Raw genomic sequence first — 20733 nt, 5'->3', positions numbered from 1 at the left:
TGTTCAGTTCCGCGAAAGCCAATCTCACTCCCTCGGCAGAGTGTTCAGCCTGCCAGCAGGCGGCCAGCTGGTCCTCCTGGGATATGGCACGGACCCAGCCGCTCTGTTTGAAATCATAATGGGGGAACCAAGGGCCCCCTACATCCAGGTCCATCGGGAGACGGGGCATGGAGTTCCACTGCAGGAATCTCCAGGAACCCTGAGGTCCTCCCTGAGCCAGGGCCGGGCTGGGCACACCCTGAGTGCCCACAGGGTAGGTGTCTTCCCGGACAGCCCCACCAGGACAGGGTGTGGAAGAATGAGGTGCCCGTGGCGGGGAAGCTGACCAAATGGGCCGCTGGAACCGGGCTGGTGGGCCTGGAGGGGCCTGCCTGTCCCCCTTGCAGAAGGTCTTCCCGCCACGTGAAGCCAGCACAGGCCTGGGTGCCGAGGACCCTTGCTTGGCTTTGGCTGAAAGGAAAACAGACGTGGTCAGCGTCTCCAGGGAGCCCGTGCAGGCCTTTCCGGGCTGGGCCCCACCTGCCTGCGTCTCTGTAGTCCTCGGGGTCTCTGTGTGGCCCCCGTGGCCTGACACTGAGGACAAGCCTGTAGTCTGCTGATCCCAGAGGGAGGGGTATGCGTTCCCTGGCATGGGGAAGCTGTCGTTGCATGGCGGGTGGCTCCTGGGACTGCCCCCAGGGTTGGGACTGGCTGTGGGTTTCCTGCCACACACATTCGTCCCAGGGCTGTTGGGCCTGGGATATGGCCCCCAGTCAGAACTCAGGTGGCAGGGTCCTTGGATGTCACCCAGCCCCTTGCCACCTCACATGAGGACCCGTCTCTGCAGTGGGTTTTTGGGCCCGGACGTGGGTCACCCTCTGCCCTCCTGGGCTGCCCAGTCCATGCCAGGACTGACTGTTCCCACATCGGGCTGAATTTTTGGCTCTGGCTCTGGGCCCGGGGTCCCGCCTGTGCCCTCTCCCTGAATGCTCTGGGGGCCAGGGACCCCCAATTCCCTTGTCTCCCTGGCTCAAGGCTTGTTGTCCTGGCAATCTTGGAGGAGCGTGCAGGAGTGAGGGGCCTCTGCTGCTCTCTGAGGCTGTGGGTGCTTGCAGGGAGAGGCGGGGTCTCCCACAAATGGGTCTGGTTCCTCTAGTAACTTTGAGGGCCCTGTGAGGGGGACAGCCAGTCACCGTGGAAAGTGGGGGGGGCTCGAGGGAGGGTCTTGCCCACATCCCCCTCCTGCGTGCACAACACGTCCAGTTCACAGGCACTGAGTGCCTGCCCTGAGGACCGGTGGGCCTGCTGTACTTTCTTAGAGTCCAGGAGGAAGAGGAGGAAGAAAAGGTGAAGAGGAAGGCCCAGGTAGTAGGGTTGCAAGTCCCGGGCCCTGCCCCACTGTTGACTGCCCCAGAGGGTGACATGGGAGGGGACACGGCACTGGAGCCCACCTGGGAATGGCAGGTCCCCTTGCTTCCTTGCTCATTTGTTCATAGAGGCTCTGAGGTGCTTGAGCACCGTGTCATCATTCCTGGCCCAGTGACGGCAGAACTGGCTCTGAAAGCACGCCCACGGGCCAGAACTGGATGTCTCCTTGAGGCGCTCTAGGGACAGGGTGGACATCAGGCCAGGAGAGTTCCCTGGGAGGGGGCCAGCCCATACCCCGTGGCCACTTCAGCCTCTCACTGGGTGGTGCTGGATCCTTTTGTGGCCACCCCAGGAGTCCAGATGTGCACAGGAGGCTGTGACTGGGGGGCGACCTGGACAGGGAAGTGCCCGCCACACTCCTGACTTTCATCTGGGTCATGTGGGGGATGGGCTCGCTGTCACAGTGCCCTTCCCGGCCCACCTGGCCAGACCTCCCTCTGAGCCAGAACAGGGGATCGTGAGGACAGTGTGAGGAAGCTGCCCTCGGGCCAGTCGGGGTCTGACCCCGAGGCTCCCCAGGCCCCACTGGGCACACGTAGACTTACTCTTCTGCACCTGGAACGCAATGGTGGTCATGGTGGTCATGGGCATCAATGCTTGTTTCCCTTGTAGCAGGTAAACGTCCCACAGGCGCAGGGTCAGCCCGAGAGAGATCTGTGGAGACAGCAGGCGTGGGAGAACCTGGCCCTTCCAGGCTGGGGCTGGTGGCTCGAGCTGTGCCCATTGGCGTTTCAGTCCCCAAAGTCAGTGACCTTCCCCATGAGCGTCGCCTGGGCCCTCCAGGACGCTGGGTCAGGCAAGGTCTTGCAGCTCCTCATGGGGGGCACTCATATGAGTGGAGATGTGGCTCCTGGAGAGAGGGGCTTGCCCAGCGCTTGAGGCTTCCCTGAGCCCTCTCAAGTCAGGTCCTGGCCCAGTCTGCCCATGAGGCTGGGCCTGAGCCCCAGCTATTGCCCTGGGATGACCCCTCTTAGGCAGAGGGTTTTGCTTGCGTGTCCTTCGGGGACCCGCCTGAGCCTCCTGTGGGCTGGGGGTGAGCCAGACTGCCGGACTGAGGAAGCAGGGCACTGCAGGGCAACGAGGGTCCCTGAGCCAGGGTCTCCCTATGCCACCTCACCTTCATTAACATCCGGAGAAGCCAGCCTAACGAGAGACACTGCCCGCATAGACCAGCGTCTATGTCCTGGTCCTGATGGGAGCAACAGAGGTGCTCAGGCCACTGGGCTGCCCTAAAAACCTCCCTCTTCCAGGGCCTCTGAAGAACCTATGCCTAGTGCAGAACACTGGGCAGTGTCCAGGACTCCCCGCGACACCGTCCCCTTCCCACACTCTCGGTGGACACACTGCCCTTTGCCCTGCTCTGCGGGAGCTGGGGCCCCATCTCTGTGCCTCTGTCTCCTCCAGGGCAGGAATGGAAACCAACTCCCAGCCCATGGAGAACCCGGTATCCCAGGTCAGGCCCTGGCTGGGACTCAGTCAGTCACCAGCCCCATGAGGGGCTCCAGCCTCCCTGCTCGTCCAGCCCCACGGGATGCAGGGCCTCTGGGGAAGAGCTGAGGGGACCATAAACTCACCAGATGCCACATGGTCTTGGGTTGTGACGTGGGTACCACATGCTCCCGATGGTCTTGGAGCCCCTGGACTGTCCCGCCATTTGGGCTGTGGAATCCTGAGAAGCCCCCAGCCCATCATGAAATCAGAGCCTTCCCCCAAGTTGTGGAGCCATCAGCGGGAAGAGCTGGGCAGCTTAAGAGGCTCCCAAACCCGAAGGCCTCCCACCCTCCCATCTGGTGACCCCACTATGCAGCCTTTACCCTGGGGAGGTGGGGCGGGAACATCCCCTGGAGCCTGGCTGGAGGTTCCCCTGGAGGCCTCCTGGGTCAGGGTGCAAAAAGGGCAACGCTGACTGTGAGGCCACAACAGGGCGGCCAGAACAGTGTGGGGAATACTCACCGGTTATACTCCGCATATGCCAGGAGGATATAGAAGAGTTCCCGCTGCCTAGGAAACAGAGAAAGGGGGCTATGGTTTGGTTTGTGCAGATGCTGTTACTTTCACTTTGTCTACAAATCCTAACAACAAATCCCATTTCACATTCAGATGATTTACCAGATAAGCAGTGAGCTCTTCAGGACCTGAGACTGTTGAAGAAATGTTTCAGTAAAATCCACATCTGTGACATGCAAATAGCCCAGTTGTACAGTGAGTTGACCGATCCTTTTCACTCTGAATGATTTTTTTTTTTTTTTTTTTTCAGTTTGCGCACACGCCAGTTCAGTCTCTGGGTGTACAGTTTCTCCACAGTTCCAAACCAATGTGCGGAGTCTCCTGGCCACCGCTCCAGCCCCTCCTGGAGTGACTCCTTCATCCTCCAAGTCTCCAGAGTGGCCCCTATGCACCCAGCCTCTCCCCGATTCGTCAGCCCCTGGCCACCCAGACTGCTTCTCAGTCCCTGTGGTTTGGCCTTTTCCAGAATGGCCTAGGAATGGGAATGCTACTGTGGTAGCTTATTGGGTCTGGCTTCTTTCCCTTAGCAAAATGCATCTAGGATCCACCCAGGTTCGTGCGGGCATCACTGGCTCGTTCCCTTTTCTCGCTGGGTCTTCTGTTTGAAGGGACGACCAGCCTTGCTCTCCCCATGACGTGTTGAAGGCCGTCCCCGAAGGCTCGGTGTGTGAGTGACGGTGAATCAAGCAGTGAACCTGGCATGCAGGTTTCATGTGGATGTCAGTTTCCAAATCAGTGGGTTCAATATCTGTGACACCTTGGGGACACGTGGTTCAAGTCCACTGAGCTTTGTGAGCCACTACCCAGCTGGCTGCCAACGTGGCTGTGCCGTGTCATGTTCCCAGCAGACCTGGATGAGAGTTTCCAGGACCCATAATTCTCCCAGCGTTTGGTGCTGTCAGTGTTGTCTGGGTAGGCTCATGGGCCCTCCATCCTGCCACCCTCCCGTGGGTCCTACCACGGGTCCCCGTGGGTCAGGGAGAGCACCTTTCACCATTGTGCATGATTTTTTTTTTTTTTTTTGAGACGGAGTCTCGCTCTGTCGCCCAGGCTGGAGTGCAGTGGCGCAATCTCGGCTCACTGCAAGCTCCGCCTCTGGGGTTCACGCCATTCTCCTGCCTCAGCCTCTCCGAGTAGCTGGGACTACAGGCGCCCGCCACCACGCCCGGCTAATTTTTTGTATTTCTAGCAGAGACGGGGTTTCACTGTAGTCTCGATCTCCTGACCTCGTGATCCGCCCGCCTTGGCCTCCCAAAGTGCTGGGATTACAAGCGTGAGCCACCGCGCCCGGCCTTGTGCATGATTTTCTTTGCTGTCTTCTGTCTCCTCAGGATCCTCCTGGGCTCTGGCCCCACATGTTCCAGCCTGGCCCAGGGCTTGGAAACAGGGAGGTGCTCGGTTCATGGTGCCAGCTGCTCCCTGGGCCAGGAGAGCTCTTGGCGGCTCTGTCATCCCTCCTGGGTGACCCTGGCTTCTGCTCCGGGGATGTCCCCATCCCTCTCGTTCACCCCATCTCCACTGGGACCCTGTGGCTCCCGTAGGCTTATCTGGCTCCATATCGTTGCCTGAAGAAGACACGGTTCTGGAGAATCCTGCTAACATCCCGGTCGATCTGGTGGATGTGTTCAGATGAACTCTTGCCCTTCTCCTTCATGAGCTGTAGGGCAGGGCCAAGAGAAGGAAGCAGCCTCAGAACAGATGGAAGACTCCCTGCCCCAAATGGCAGTCAGCCCACAGTCAGCACTTCGGGAAAGAAGGTTTCCTTCTGCAGAAAGCTGCTTTTTGGCTTGTTACTGAAGCCAGGGAGGGTCACCAGAGCCGAGTTTTTCTGTCTGTGGTGACTGTATCACCATCTGTGCCCAGGGTGTTCATCTGACCTTCCCCCTCACCCCCCCTCCCAGGGTGGGCTTGGCGTTCCCTCCAGCCGGAGACCTGGACCCCTGACACAGCCTGTCCTGTTTGTTGTGCTCTGGCTGAGCGTACCTTGTATTTGCTGGGGTTTTTCAACTTGATTTCCTGAATGTTCAGGAGGACTGACCACGCCGGGCCCTGGATGTTCGTGGGAGTTCCCTCGTATATGCGATCTACGAGCCGTGGGCAGAAAACAGTCTGATGTCACAGGCCACGGGGTGACCCCAGTGAGGACCAGAGCCCGGGGATTCTGGGAATTGTCGGTTTTGGCCCCATGATTCCTCAGTAGAGGTGAGATCGAGCTGGGACAGGGTCTCCCTTCCCAGGACTGAAAGAGTGGATGGACACTCAGAGTTGAAACTCTGATCTGAACCTTTTTCTTCCTTCGGGTCACCAGGACATCCCTAGCCTTGAACTCCAGGTGGCCCGAGCCCTAGATTCAGATTCCCTCCCAGCAAGGTGACGCTTGCACGAATAGGCAGGCAATCTGGCGACCAGGCCTGCAGTCCTCTGGGCGAGGACATTGTGCCACCCACCCTCTGAGAGGCTGACGGTGCCAGGCCACAGCCATGGGTGCCTGTCCCTGTCTCTGCAGAGAGTGCTTCCGGGGGCCTCTCCCTCCACACATTACCTTTTCACTGTTCTTGTACATCTCCCATTCCCACAGCATCTCCAGCCACTTGCTCTTTCTCCTTGTCTCCTGCCGAATTCGCTGTCCAATGAGGAATGTTGGAGTTAGTGGAGCTGCCGGGCTTCCCAGAGCTGCCCGTGGATGCTGGGTCTTGGGCTCTGGAGCCCTGGTGGGACCCAGCTGGAAGGAGCCAGGGACGGGCAGACCCTAAGGGCTGAGAGCCTTTGAGCAAATGAGCACCAGTGGGCTGGCTTTGGGACCCCGGGATGTGCCATCCTCAGGCCACAGACACACCAGTCTTAGGTCCCAGCCTCTCGGTGGGGTCCTGACACAAGCAGGCAGCCACCCCCAAGCCAGGACTGTGGTTCTCACTTTGGAATTGTATCAAACTGCCAAAGTTAAATCAACCTGGGGTCAGGTCTCTGCTGCCCCTCCCAGTGACAGAGTGTTGCCCTCACCCGCCACCGCCCAGGCCAGCTGCTTCCTCTGCCTCACTGACCACCCGCCCAGTCCATACGTCCCTGGACCAGCCCCTCCATGCATCAGGCTCTTACCTTTGCCTCCCGCGCAGTCAGAGGAGGCAGCTCCGTCTCACTGTAAGGCAACCCAGGCAGCGCTGAGGACCTGCACAGGGCCTGGAGCCGCCCCAGCCTGGGAGCCGACCCCCAGAAAGGACTGGCTCTGTCCCTACCCAGCTCAGGGCTCAGCCCGGGAGAAGGCACAGGGAAGGGAGGACAAGGGCCTTCCTGTGGGGCTGACTCCCAGGAGGGGCAGGACCTGGGAGAAGAAGGAGTGCGGGGACAGCCTGGCCGGGGTTGCCGGGGCCCCTGGCGTGGGGGGTGGTCAGGCTGCACAATGGGGCTACCCATCCTGGACTCCAGGTGGTGCTTTCTGCTGGAGCTGAGAAAGGTCAGCCCTGAGATGGGATGGGGGCCGCCCAAGGTGGGCGACCAGGCCCTGACAGGAATCCCTCAGGGATCGACCACATCACCCCGCCAGGGTCAAGGGAGCCTGCCCTGAGACCTGCCCGGTGTACTCTGGGTGCACCAGGGGCCCATCCCACTTGACAGCCCCAAGGCTCTTGCAGGCTCTGACCTCCCAGCATCCACCTGCCTCTCCCTGCATCTGAGCCACACACCCTGCATATCAGAAGTGGCACGGCTCATCAGCTCCCTCCCACCCTACTTCCCCCGGGATCCGCTGTCTCTCCATCCTCTGATCCCGGAGGGATGGGCTCCAGGCTGGGCTCCTCTTACCTGGCCCCAGATCCCTTCCCAGCACCAGACCCAGGGTCTTTAGTCACAAGCCCTGCTGCCTCCCCGGCCTCACCCTGAGATGCCCAGACCGGGGCCCTGCCCGTCTTCTCCCCCATTCTCTTAGGGCCAAAGCCCCCACTGTCCCCACACCTTTCCCCCTTCCCCACGGGGACAGTGAGGGCTGTAGCTCTAGGGAAATGGGGGAGGACAGGGGCAGGTGGGCACTGAGAGACCTGCTGGACAACAGCCCTGAGGCTGGGCCAGGTATCTCCTCACCCTGTGGCCACAACCCTTGGATCTCACTGGGGTTGTCTCCTGGTAGACAGGGCCAGACCCTCAGGCTGCCCCGCTCCTCTTGTGCTGACTTGCCGACAGAACTGCTGAGAGCCCAGGGGCCTGACCTAGCCCAGTCTCCATTCCCACCGGCTCCCTAGATGGGCCTTGCACCTCTGGCCTAACAACAACCTCGGGCCGGACCTGCAGGGGAGCCAGGGGGGAGTTCTGACCCTGGAAAGGAGGTTGACCCGAGCTGGCGAGACACGTCCTGTGTCAGAAAGGCCTTTCTAAAAGCAAACCCATCCCTGAGCTGAGACAGATGCTTTAGGGGTGAGGGGAGCACAGAGGACTCACTGCACAATCCCAAACGGATCCATGTGTTCGAACATTCCGAGAAGCACAGGCCCCTTGTCCTCTGGCAGCCCAGCTTGGTGCCCCTGTAACCCAGAGGGAGCCTTGGTGAGGGGTCCAAGGTAAAGGGTGCAAGGGCCTGGGGGTATTGGCCACCCGTCCCTGCCCTGTGCTCCTAGGGAACCCAGGACCCTTTGACCAGGGCACACTGGAAGAGGCCTCCCTCCAAGAAGCAGACCGAACTGTACCTGTTCATATTTCCTGACGATGTCCTCTCGCTCCTGCGCCCGCCAACTATCCGCATCCTCCACCACGTTCATCCTGTGAGACAAAATTGGCTAAAGGTTACACTGTACCCGACAGCTTCGGAGAACACCTGAACCGCTCCCAGCGGGCTCCCAGATGCTGGTTGGTTGTGTAACCTTCATTCCACCACTGCACTCTGGTAAAAAGGGGCCAAACCCCGTGGCCCACACCTCCATGGGTCTCTGCAGTCTGAAGCCGCAAGCAGGGGTGAGCATCTTCCCAAGGACTCGAGAAGAGTGGGACCTGGACAGAGAATCCCGTTTTCCCCTTATGCCATGAAACGGGCACATACCTGCCCCAGCAGGCTGAACGGTGTCCACCTGCCAAGGGTGAAGGGCCTGTGATGGGCTATTCCAGGGTTGTGGATGCGAACTGGGGTCAGGCACCAGAGGTCTCTGTAAGATCGGCCTCCGGGGATACTCAGGGCCACAGAGATGCCCAGTTTCCTATGGGGAACAAGATCTCTCCTGACTGCTCCGTTCTACCTCGCTCATCACTTGGGCTACCGTGGCCCTTCGGTCTAACCAGTGAAGCTGCTTTAGGAATAACGCCATTTGAGCGGGAGTGTGTTTGGTTTTGGGGATGAGGGATGAAAATGATCTACTGTCTCCCAAGCAGCCACTGCGCTCATGGAAACCACATCCCTCGGGGAGGGACTGTGGACTCCACCATTCTGAGCTGTCCCTATAGGAGGGGGCTTCATTTTCCTGGGTCACTGATGAAGAACAGTGGGTCCTTGCTCCTGGAGAATATCTAGATGGACCGTCCCTCCTGAGAATACTCAGGGCAAAAGGAAAGCGAGGCCAAACAGAATAAGAAATACTTGGGGAGAAGCCCAGTGCCTGGACCCCTTTGAACACAAGGGAAGATAGTCTCCCCTCAGCCAGCCCTCCAGGGCTCCTTCACTTTCCACAACTGCCCAAGGGCAGAAGGCTCCCCATGCCACTCCCAGACAAGGGACCGTGTGTGTCCAGTGGGTCCCACAGTGACCATCAGGACCCAGCTTAGGCCCCAGGTGTGTTCTGAGGACCCTTCCCTCCTCCCCACCCACAGTGGATCCATCCCAGTGTCTCTGCCAGGGCCAGGCTCTGCCCCATCGGGATCGGAAATCTGGGCAGTTTTGGGATCTCGAGCAGGGAGGTCACAGGGTTGAGGCCTGAAGTCTAGCACGGCACACAGCAGGGCCGAGAGCAAAACCCAGGGTCATGTCTGGATTTTCGGGCCGGTTACCGTCTCTCTGACCCCAGACGTCTCACCTGTCGAATGGGTACATTCGGGAACAGCACCCACTCTATGAAGCCACTGTGAGGACAAAAGAGAAAATCATCTACACAGGCAGTGTAGAACCGGCTCCCTGTGAGTGCTCAGGGATGACCCTCCTCCTCAGTAGCTGCCCAGAGGCCAACACCGCCCATACCATAGCCACTGTCCCCAAGTCAGCCTGGAGGGAAGAGAGCAGGTCACACTCACCTGATTCTGATCAGCTGGCCTGGGTTATGTATGCCTCTCAGGGAGAAAACCTCAGGGAGAAAACCAGAAAACTGGTGCTCACAAACACCACTGCCTGTGTGTAACTGCCGTGGAACACAGAAGGCAGGCCGGAGAGCGGATAGGTGCTAAGCACCAGTGGCATTCTGAGGTCATGGCACGCATCACAACGGGGCCTTGCCCGGGTCAGCAGGGCCCAGAGTCAGGGTCCTCCTCTGCCTGGGGCGTCAACATGTCTGCCCGCAGTGTGTTTGTGCACGTGCGTGCACACGCGTACGTGGGTAAACACGTCTGTGCACGTGTGTGTTGCTTCTCTGGCCAGGCCCGGCTGCCCCACTCGTGTGTGCACCCAGTTCCTCATCACTGTCACCCCCGAGGCCCAGGGCCGGCATCAGAGCATCCATGGGTGCTCCCTAACCTCAGCCCTCCCCGCCCAGGGTGGTCCTGGGATACACATAGGGGTGGAGGGAAGTGACTGCTGCTGTTGGTTCTCAGAATACAAATGCTAATACTATTACCCAATGGTCTTTTGAGCGTCTCTAATGGTATCGCTTTTTCATTTCTGACACTTTAACTGGGTATTTCTCTCCATGACCCTTGGCTATTCTAGCTAGAGGATCCTGTGGGGAAGGTGCCGGGCACACAGTAGGGGCTCACTCTTCTAGACATGTTATCTAAAACCTGGCTCATCTGTCCTTCCACCCAGGGCCTAGGGCATGCCAAATTCCAGGGGCCAGAAAGAGCTTGGGATAAAATGAACCTTAAAGGGGAGGGCTTTGACCTGGGCTGAGTCTGCCTGTGCCATCCAAACGGAGTCTCAAGTCCTGAGGCAGGATGTCCAGATGCCCCAGTGCGGGGCCCTCCTGATCAACACCTGCTCCCCTGTACTCATTAGCAACCTCACCCACCCTACTCTCAAAGCACACTTGGCTCTCGTATCCAGGAGCTCTGCATCTGTAGATTCAGCAACAGCAGATGGAAAATATTCAGAAAATAAATTGGATGGTTATGTTTCTATTGAACATGTGCAGACTTTGTTCTTGTCATCATTCCCTAAAGAATACAGTATCACAACCATTTATGTAGCATCTGTATTGTATTACATATCATATATAATCTAGTAATGGTCTAATGTCTACGGGAGGATGTGCATAGCTTATACGTAAGTACTACGCCATGTTCTATCAGAGACTTGAGCATCCATGGATTTTGGCATTTCCGGGGACCCTAGAACTAATCCTCCGTGGATACCAAGGGATGACTGTATATACTCACTCAGGAAGGCTTCTCATTGGAGGAAGGGCCCGGTTCAGGACAGACAGGGACATCATCCCTGGACTACCGTCCATCCATCCACTCATCCATTGGCACGACCCTCTAGGACTGTCCCAATGACAGCCCTAGCAAGTGGAGACAAGAAAAAAGACTCGCTCAAATGGTACAGCTTTTTGAGGTCTTGGAAGATGTTGCACCAGTATGAGAATAGTGGGTCAGTTTTCTCCAGGATCCAGAAAGCATATCAGGCAGGCTCGGGGAGAGGAAAGGAGCACGGCCTCTCCAGCAGCCACACAGGCCTGCAGTAGGCTGGGGCTGGGGCTGGGGCTGGCCCTGGCCCTGTTTATCAGTTGGGCCTCATGGGGGAAAAGAAAGAACAGGGGGCAGAGGAGGAGCATGGGGGCAGCTGGTTGCCTAAGGAGAAGGCGTCTCGGGGAAGGGGTATTCGTTTTCACACTGCTATAAAGAAATAACTCGAGACTACGTAATCGATAAAGGAAAGAGGTTTAATTGACTCCCAGTTCAGGGAACTTACAACCATGGCAGAAGGCTCATGCCTGTAATCCCAGCACTTTGGGAGGCCAAGGCGGGCAGATCACGAGGTCAGGAGTTTGAGACCAGCCTGACCAACATGGTGAAACCCTGTCTCTACCTAACATACAAAAATTAGCCAGGCATGGTGGCACGTGCCTGTAATCCCAGCTATTCAGGAGGCTGAGGCAGGAGAATTGCTTGAACCCAGGAGGCGGAGGTTGCAGTGAGCCAAGATTGTGCCACTACACTCCAGCCTGGGTGACAGAGCGAGACTCCGTCTCAAAAAAAAAAAAAATTAACCAGCACACTCACTCTGAGGGAAGCTAAGTGCCATTGCCATGTCATGCAGACACCTAGGTGGCCCTGCAGAGAGGTCTGTGTGGTGAGGAGCAGTCAGAAAGTACCTGAGACTGGCCAGCCACTTGGAAACAGCTCCTCTAGCCTTCAAGAGACTTCGGGCCCAACTGACAGGTTAGCAGCACCTCGTGAGAGACCCTGACCAGCACCACCCAACTAAGCTGCTCTGAGATTCCTGATTTAATGCATAGAAACAATGAAATAACAAATTACACCCACGTTTTGGAGTAATTTGTTATGCAGCAACATATGACTAATCACATAGGAAGGATACAGTGAGAAGGCTTAATATGTGTGTAACAAAAGTTCCAGCAGGAAGGGAGACAAGGCAACATTTGAAACCATATGGCTAAAACTTTTCAAAATTTATGAAAGACATCAATCACAAATGAAGGCCTATTAGCTCCAAGCAGGATAACAACAAGAAATCAGCAGCTGGGCGCGGTGGCTCACGCCTGTAATCCCAGCACTTTGGGAGGCTGAGGCAGGCGGATCACGAGGTCAGGAGATCGAGACCATCCTGGCTAACACAGTGAAACCCCGTCTCTACTAAAAATACAAAAAATTAGCCACGCGAGGTGGCGGGCGCCCGTAGTCCCAGCTACTCCGGAGGCTGAGGCAGGAGAATGGCGTGAACCCCGGGGGGCGGAGCCTGCAGTGAGCCCAGATTGCGCCACTGCACTCCAGCCTGGGCAACAGCGAGATTCTGTCTCAAAAAAAAAAAAAAAAAAAGAAATCAGCCCCTAGGAACAGTGTAGTAAATCTGCTGAAAACCAAACACAAGAAAAAGTCTTAAAAGACCCCAGAGGTAAAAGGTGGAGTCCCTTCACAAGAGCAACAGCAGTTACACTGGCAGCTGGCCCCATCACAGAAATAATAGAGGCCAGAAGACAATAGAACGATACATTGTAAGTGATAAGAGGAAGCAACCTACCTAGAGTAAAGTAACCCATAAAACTATACTTAGGAAAGAAGGTTTGTTTGTTTGTTTGTTTGTTTGTTTGTTTGAGATGGAGTCTCGCTCTGTTGCCCAGGCTGGTGCAGTGGTGTGATCTCGGCTCACTGCACTCTCTGCCTCCTGGGTTCAAGCGATTATCCTGCCTCAGCCTCCCGAGTAGCTGGGATTACAGGTGCCTGCCACCACACCCAGCTAATTTTTGTATTTTTAGTAGAGACGGGGTTTCACCGTGGTCTCGATCTCCTGACCTCGTGATCCGCCCGCCTCGGCCTCCCAAAGTGCTGGGATTACAAGCGTGAGCCACCACGCCCGGCCTGCTCATACCTATAATCCTATCACTTTGGGTAGCTAAGGCAGGTGGATCGCTTGAGGCCAGGAGTTCATTCGAGACCAGCCCAGGCAACATAGTGAGACTCCCATCTCTACAAAAAATAATTAGCTGGGTGTAGTGGCATGCTTCTGTAGGCCCAGCTACTCCAGAAGCTGAAGTAGGAGGATCACTTGAGCTCAGAATTTGAAGTTATGGCAAGCCATGCTCATACCACTGCACTCTAGCCTGGGTGACAGAGCAAGACCCTATTAAAAAAAATATATATACAGAAAGGATGGCTGGCAGGGTGGCTCATGCCTGTAATCCCAGCACTTTGGGAACCCAGGGGAAAAAAAAAGGAGTAAAAAGTGATTATTTATTTTTATTTTTTTTTTTGAGACAGAGTCTGGCTCTGTTGCCAGGCTGGAGTGCAGTGGAGTGATCTCGGCTCACCGCACCCTCCGCCTCCTGGGTTCAAGCTATTCTCCTGCCTCAGCCTGCCGAGTAGCTGGGATTACAGGCATGCGTCACCATGCCTGGGTTGTTTTTGTATTTGTAGTAGAGATGTGATTTCACGGTGTTGGCCAGGATGGTCTCGATCTCCTCACCTCGTGATCTGCCCGCCTTGGCCTCCCAAAGTGCTGGGATTACAGGCATGAGCCAGGAGATGTGTGGCCGGGCGTGATGGCTCACGCCTGTAATCCCAGCACTTTGGGAGGCCAAGGCAGGTAGATCACGAGGTCAGGAGATCGAGACCATCCTGGCCAACACGGTGAAACCCCGTCTCTACTAAAACGATGAAAAAATTAGCTGGGTGTGGTAGCACGTGCCTGTAGTCCCAGCTACATGGGAGGCTGAGGGAGGACAATCGCTTGAACTCAGGAGGTGGAGCTTGCAGTGAGGTGAGATTGCACCACTGCACTCCAGCCTGGGCAACAGGGCGAGACTCCGTTTCAAAAAAAAAAGGGAGATGGGTCAGTTTTGACTGGAAGCTTTAATAATAATGTCTTATGAAGTTTAAAATACATATAAAAGTAAAATAGATGACAACAATGGCTTTAAGTCAGGAGCGGGTAAAAGAAGTTATTTTAAAGGTCCTTACCTTGTTCATGAATACAGTAAACAGTTAATGATATCCATTGCTAAGTCAAGGATGCATGTTTTAATCTCCAAAGGAACAACCAAAGTAATAGGAGAAAGGAGTACATATTTTTAAGCTAATAGAAGGGAAAAATAGAAAAATGAAAAAAAAAATGTGATAGAAGAATTGAGAAAAAGGAACATAGAACATATGGGCTAGCTACCCCTGAATAAGATGATAGATTTAGGCCAGTCATGGTGGCTCACACCTGTAATCCCAGTACTTTGGGAGGCCCAGGTGGGAGAATGGCTTGAACCTAGGAATCCGAGACCAGCCCGGGCAACATAGCGAAACTCCAGCTGTACAATAAATTTAAAAATTAGCCAGGTGCAGTGGTGTGTGCCTGTAGTCCCAGCTACTTGGGAGCTGAGAGTATCACTTATGCCTAGGAGGCTGAAGCTGCAGTGAGCCATGATCACACCACTGCCTTCCAGCCTGGGCAAGAGAGTGAGACCTTATCTCAAAAAAATGTTATATATATACATTAGATTTAAATCCAAACATCAGTACTTACGTTAAATATAAGTGGACAAAGACTCCAGTTAAAAGACTAAAATTATCAAAAAGGATACTCAAAAGGTTAAACATAGAATTACCATATGACCCAGCAATTCCATTCCTAGGTATATAACCAAAAGAACCGAAAAACCTACATCCACACAGAAACTTGTACAAGAATGTTCATGGAAGCATTACTCATAGTGGCTAAAAGTGGAAACAACCCAAATGTCCATCAACAGATGAATGGATTAACAACATGTGGTCTTGCTGTATGATATGGAATATTTCTCAGCCATAAAAAGGGATGAAGCACTGACATACACCACAACATGGATGAACCAGGAAACCAGACACAGACCATATGCTGTGTGATTCCATTAATATGAAATGTCCAGAATAGGCAAAGCCATGGAGACAGGAAGCTTATTAGTGGTAGTCAGGTGCTGGAGGTGTTAAAGGGAACGGGGAGTGACTACTCATGGGTACAGGGTTTCTTTTGTGAACAATGAGGTGTTTAAAGTTGAGTGTGATGATGGATCTGAACGTGCTAAGAGCAGTTGAACTGTACACATTGGTGAATTCTGTGGTATGTGCATTGTATCTTAATAAAGCTGTTATAAAAAGAAGAAGGAAAAGGGGGAAGCCCCACTCTGGGAATCAAAGCCAGGCCCTTAGTTGTGTGAGGTCTCTGTAACATTCTTCCATGCTGACAGCCTTCCCCCTTACGTCTCTTTCACTAAGCAGACACTCCATGTGGTTTCCTTTCTTTCCCTCCCTCCCTCCCTCTCTCTCTCTCTCTCTCTCTTTTCCTTCCCCTTCCCCCCCCCTTCCCCTTCCTCCTTTCTTAGAGTCTCCCTCTGTCACCCAGGCTGGAGTGCAGTGGCGTGATCTCAGTTCCCTGTAACCTCTGCCTCCTGGGTTCAAGCAATTCTCATGTCTTAGCCTCCAGAGTAGCTGGGATTACAGGTGTGTGCCATGTTCGCCAGGCTGGTCTCAAACTCCTGGCTTCAAGTGATCCACCTGCCTAGCCTCCTAAAGTGCTGGGATTACAGGCGTGAGCCACCGTGCCCAGCCTCCATGTGGTTTTGTTGTGCACTCTGTAAAATCCTTCCCATCCTCCAACCTCAGGCAGTGGAGCCCAGGGTTGTCCAGCTGTTTGAATAGGGAGAAGAGGGGAGAAAATAGGAGGGAAAAACAGTGGTTACTTCTCAGAAATGGCATGCCACTCTTTTCAGCACCTGGGAGTAGATGAACATGGACACAAACCAGGGTGGTCAGCTGCAAGTTTAGAAAGGCAAAAACCTGAGGTCAGGAGTTTGAGACCAGCTGGCCAACATGGTGAAACCCCGTCTCTACTAAAAATACAAAAAATTAGCTGGGCATGGTGGCATGCACCTGTAGCCCCCCCTACTCAGGGGGCTGAGAGGAGAATGGCTTGAACCCAGGAGGCAGAGGTTGCAGTGAGCCAAGATCACACCACTGTGCTCCAGCCTGGGCAACAGCGTGAGACTCTGTTCCCCCAAAATAAATAAAAGCAAAAACCTGGAAATGAGTCAAATGAAATTTTTAAACAGCTAAATAAAATCTAGAAGCCTTCCCTGGATGACTAAGAAGCAGTTAAAATAAGTGGGGGTAGATCTGTATTTACTGACCTAGGAATATCTTTAAGACATAATATTGAGTAAGAAAAGCATGTTGGCTGGCCACGGTGGCTCATGCCTGTAATCTCAACACTTGGGGAGGCTGAGGCAGGTAGATCATGAGGCCAGGAGTTCGAGACCAGCCTGACCAACATGGTGAAACCCCGTCTCTACTAAAAATACAAAAATTAGCCAGGTGTGGTGGCACGCACATGTAACCCCATCTACTCAGGAGGCTGAGGCAGGACAGTTGCTTGAGCGTGGGAGGCGGAGGTTGCAGTGAGCCAAGATCATGCCACTGCACTCCAGCCTGGCGACAGAGCGAGACTCCATCTCAAAAAAAGAAAATAAAAAAGAAAAGCATGTTACAGAATGGTAGATATGGGATGACACCATTTGGCAAAAACAGCACCCAGCCAGTCCTGAGCAAGGGGCACAGGCCCACGCAGGTGTCTTTGCTAACACAGAAGTCTAGAGGGTACACAGCTGCCTGGCCGGTGGGCTGAGCCAACAGACTGCAGGAGTCTTTGCATGAATATTTTACAAAGAAAATCTATTTGCAGATTACATGCCTAATAGAAAATATTTCTAAAGGAGAAAAAAGCGAAGCAAGCCTTTTGTATTGACTGGATGCCTCAAAAGCACCAGGAAGTAGGGAGGCACTGTGTGCTGAGGTTTTACACTGGGTGGGCTGGAGGAGGTGCCAAACAAGCGCTCCACCCTGTCCACGACGCCAGCAGCAAGGGCTGTCCCAGGCTCCCTTACGTTACTGGTCAAGACCTACAGGTGAGATCTGGGGCTTCTTTCAGTCCCTGCACCTCCAGTTACAAGATAAGTTCCTGTTCTTCCCAGACCTGGAGAGCAGGGCAAAGCCCCCAGCTCTGGGCATGAGGTCCCTGCGCAGGTGGTTGGGGGCGGCTTCCATCCCTGCAGGAAGAGGTAAGTGGCCTGGGCTGCCTCAAGTCACCCCTTCCTCTTGGTCCTGGGCTTGACTGGATTATGAAGCTGACCCAGGCCAAAGGCAGCTTAGTTGGCTGAGGTCAGGCAGATGGCACCACAGGTGTTACTGTCCTGATAAGGTGAGGACGGACCCTTCTCCCTGCCACTTTATGAAGGGCTATTTTCAGTAAGTTTGCATTTTAAGCCCAGAGTTACCTCATACCACCGGGTCTGGGGTACTTGAACTGCTGATGTTCTGCTAAGGCGCATGGGATATTTCTCAGGCTTCTGTTGTCAGGGATAGAAGCCCGACTCCAATTAAAGCAAGGCCACAGGCCCCGCAGGTCCAAGGACTCCCTTCGTGTTGTGTACAGCGCCCCCGGAGGCACACAGCGGTACTGCACACTCAGGACTGGGACGTAGAGGTGCCCACACCTCTGGCAAAGTGAGCCCGGGGTCTGATGATGATGCCCCTTGGGTCTTCTCTCTTTGTTGGCTCCTGTTTCAAGCAGGTTTTTATGTTTCTTTGCATCTTCTGAAGATCAAATGAGTTCACATTTGCAAAGTTTAGAACAGTGTGTTGCACATAGTAAATCCTATAGTTTGTTTTCTTTTGTTTTTTTGTTTTGTTTTTTTTTTTTAGACAGAGTTTTCACTCTTGTTGCCTAGGCTGAAATGCAATGGCTTGATCTCAGCTCACTGCAACCTCTGCCTCGCGGGTTCAAGTAATTCTTCTGCCTCAGCCTCCCGAGTAGCTGGGATTACAGGTGCCCACCACTACGGCCAGCTAATTTTTGTATTTTTAGTAGAGACAGGGTTTTACCATGTTGGCCAGGCTGGTCTCAAACTCCTGACTTCAGGAGATCCACCCGCCTCAGCCTCCCAAAGTGCTGGGATTACAGGTGTGAGCCACCATGCCCATCCAGTTTTGTTTTGTTTTTTTAAGTTAGCTAAGGTGGGCCAATGCCCTTCCTCTCAGAGAGAGAAGTGCTTGCCCTCAACACTTCAAACCCTCCAGGAAGACTTGTCAGCCATGTGCTCACCCTGGACTCATCCCTGTGTCCAGGCAAACGGGTTATTCCCTGAGTGGATAGCCCAAGACACAATTCAGCTCTGGGTGAAAGTGGTGGGCTGCATTGCTGGAAAGCCCTATGAGGGGTGTGGGAACACTTCCTGAATACAGAAGGAAAGGGGCTGAGTGTAGAGCCGGCAGTGCTCACTGCTAGAGAGTGACCATTGCCGTCACCCAACCTTTTCCCTTACACCCCCAGTGGTGGTAACAAGTGGCAGTTGAGCACTGGCATCGATCGCCCTGATCGGAGAGCCTGCCTTCATCTTCCTGGATAAGCCATCCACTGGCATGGACCCCGTGGCCCGGCGCCTGCTCTGGAATGCTGTGGCACAGGCCCATGAGTCCGGCAAGGCCATCGTCATCACCTCCCATAGGTAGAGCCTGGGTCTGTGGGTCACTGGAAGTTTCAAAACCAGGTAGACTGGGAAGGAGCCAGGTGGCCAGAAGACCTATCAGCAGCTGGTGGAGAGTCTTTGAGGAGATTCCCTAGGCTCTGCACCTGAGCCACACTCTGAGCATGGATATCAGGAATGGCCTGATCAGGCCACCAACCCCTTCCTATCTGCATGAGCCTTTGACACCCCAGCCCTGTCTCAGGCCCCCACCCTCTCCCCAGCATGGAGGAGTGTGAGGCCCTGTGCACCCGGCTGGCCATCATGGTGCAGGGGCAGTTCAAGTGCCTGGGCAGCCCCCAGCACCTCAAGAGCAAGTTCGGCAGCGGCTACTCCCTGCGGGCCAAGGTGCAGAGCGAAGGGCAGCAGGAGGCGCTGGAGGAGTTCAAGGCCTTCGTGGACCTGACCTTTCCAGGTGTGTTTCAGCCCCGGCAGCCCCCACTTGATGGGCCCTGGGCCCCTGCCTAGGCATCTCCCATCTGCCGTGAAGACAGTCTGTGCCTCACCCCTCCCATGTCCCATCTCCCTGATCCCTGGGATGAGGACCCCAATGCCGAGCACCCAGGCACCCTCCCCGATCCTCCAGCCCGGCCGTCACAGCAACACCATCTCTCCTTCGTGCAGGCAGCGTCCTGGAAGACGAGCACCAAGGCATGGTCCATTACCACCTGCTGGGCCAAGACGTCAGCTGGGCGAAGGTGAGAGCACATTTTTGACGTGACCCACTTTCTGGGGTAACTCTGTCTCTCTCTCTCCCTCTCTTTGTCTCCTCCCCATCCCCCTGAAGTCATGTTCAGCGCTGCCCCTGTCCTCTGCCATCTCCATGGCAACGTTCACATGGATTTCATAGAACAGAAGGTGTTTCTGCTGGAAGGGACTTTGAAGATTGGCTCCTCCTGCCCGCTTATTTCATGGAGAGGAGAGCAGGCCCAGAGAGGGAACACCAGATGCCTGGGGACACACAGCAAGCCAGGGACCCCCACCAGGCCTCTGGCCTTCTGACACCATTCCCACCCAAGAGCACAGGCAGCTGAGATCCATAGCACTGACTTCTTGGGAGGTGTTCTGGAGCAGCTGAGATAGGGATGGGCCTCTTTGGGGCCTTGTCACAGTCCCAGAGGCCAGCCCTTCCTACCCTCTCTCCTCCCCCGTGTGCGTCTGTGGGACAGCCTGGCCACAGCAGCCTCCTCCCTCCCCTCAGGTGTTTGGCACTCTGGAGGAAGCCAGGAAGAAGTACATGCTGGATGACTAGTCAGTCAGTCAGGTCACCATGGAGGACAGCTGCCTGAGCTTTGCCTGCCCTGTGCCCTGGTCCAAAGTGAAGACCAACGAGAGCAAGCAGAGCAGGCGGGCTCCTCATCGTGCTCGCTGCCTCCTTCCCTGCCTCCCTCTCGGCTTTCCTCTCGGCCTCCCTCCCTGCCTCCCTCTCAGTTTTCTCTCGGCCTCCCTCCCTGCCTCCCTTAGAGCCTGTCCTGCTGTAATAAGGACAGACCAGTGCCAGGTTGGCCCAGGCGTGCATGGCCTGCCCTGGGTTTCCAGGGCTTACAGAGGCAGCTCTCGGCCCAGCTAGCTCAGCACAGGGCAGTGCCCCTAACTTCAGTGCACGGAGCAGAGTGGGGCCCACTGGAGAACCCAGGTGCGTTTCCTTAGAAAGGGACGCCCGAGTCCCACCTGAGTAGCCTGTGGTCTTATTGAGACCTGGCTGTGGAAGCAGCCTCAGAACATCTTGCATGTCCTTTCCAAGGGCGGTGGCCAGGGGGTGACCACAGTACTAACCGTGACCCGACCAGGTGCCAGCTCTGTGGCTGGTGCCCTGCAGGCATTGTGTCACCACCCTCAAGCCCGGCCTCAAGGGGTCTGTCCTGGTCATCCCCTAGCTCATGGGCAAGAAGTCTGCAGGGCAGAGGGAAATGCTCACCGAAAGCTTGCACTCTTCCTTCTCTAGAATCCCCTGCCCAGATGGTTTGTCCATCCAGTGTAC

The 20733-nt window shown here is 55.2% G+C and overlaps 1 protein-coding gene and 1 pseudogene across 1 annotated transcript; one reads left to right on the top strand and one right to left on the bottom strand.

The window, feature by feature from the left end:
• Positions 1 to 13: 13 nt before the first annotated feature.
• Positions 14 to 10031, bottom strand: LOC116464374 (TBC1 domain family member 3K-like; annotated as a pseudogene).
• Positions 10032 to 18450: 8419 nt separating this feature from the next.
• On the top strand, positions 18451 to 20307 carry LOC116464373 (phospholipid-transporting ATPase ABCA3-like). Its single transcript, XM_032147627.2, has 4 exons — positions 18451 to 18734; positions 18977 to 19167; positions 19377 to 19450; positions 19954 to 20307. Exons 1-4 carry the CDS (start codon positions 18649 to 18651, stop codon positions 20002 to 20004), a joined length of 402 nt encoding a protein of 133 aa, XP_032003518.2. The 5' UTR covers positions 18451 to 18648; the 3' UTR covers positions 20005 to 20307.
• The last annotated feature ends 426 nt before the right edge of the window (positions 20308 to 20733 follow it).

The sequence above is a fragment of the Hylobates moloch genome, unplaced genomic scaffold (assembly GCF_009828535.3).
Source record: "Hylobates moloch isolate HMO894 unplaced genomic scaffold, HMol_V3 SCAFFOLD_513, whole genome shotgun sequence".
Classification (NCBI taxonomy): Eukaryota; Metazoa; Chordata; class Mammalia; order Primates; family Hylobatidae; genus Hylobates; species Hylobates moloch.
Note: the sequence above shows the minus strand (reverse complement) of the source record. Positions and strands in the feature narration are given on the sequence as shown.

Coding starts and splice junctions, on each gene's coding strand:
- LOC116464373 (XM_032147627.2), top strand. CDS start 18,649: ATGGACCCCGTGGCCCGGCGCCTGCTCTGGAATGCTGTGGCACAGGCC. Junction 18,735..18,976: donor ATCGTCATCACCTCCCATAG/GTAGAGCCTGGG, acceptor CCCTCTCCCCAG/CATGGAGGAGTGTGAGGCCC. Junction 19,168..19,376: donor CGTGGACCTGACCTTTCCAG/GTGTGTTTCAGC, acceptor TCCTTCGTGCAG/GCAGCGTCCTGGAAGACGAG.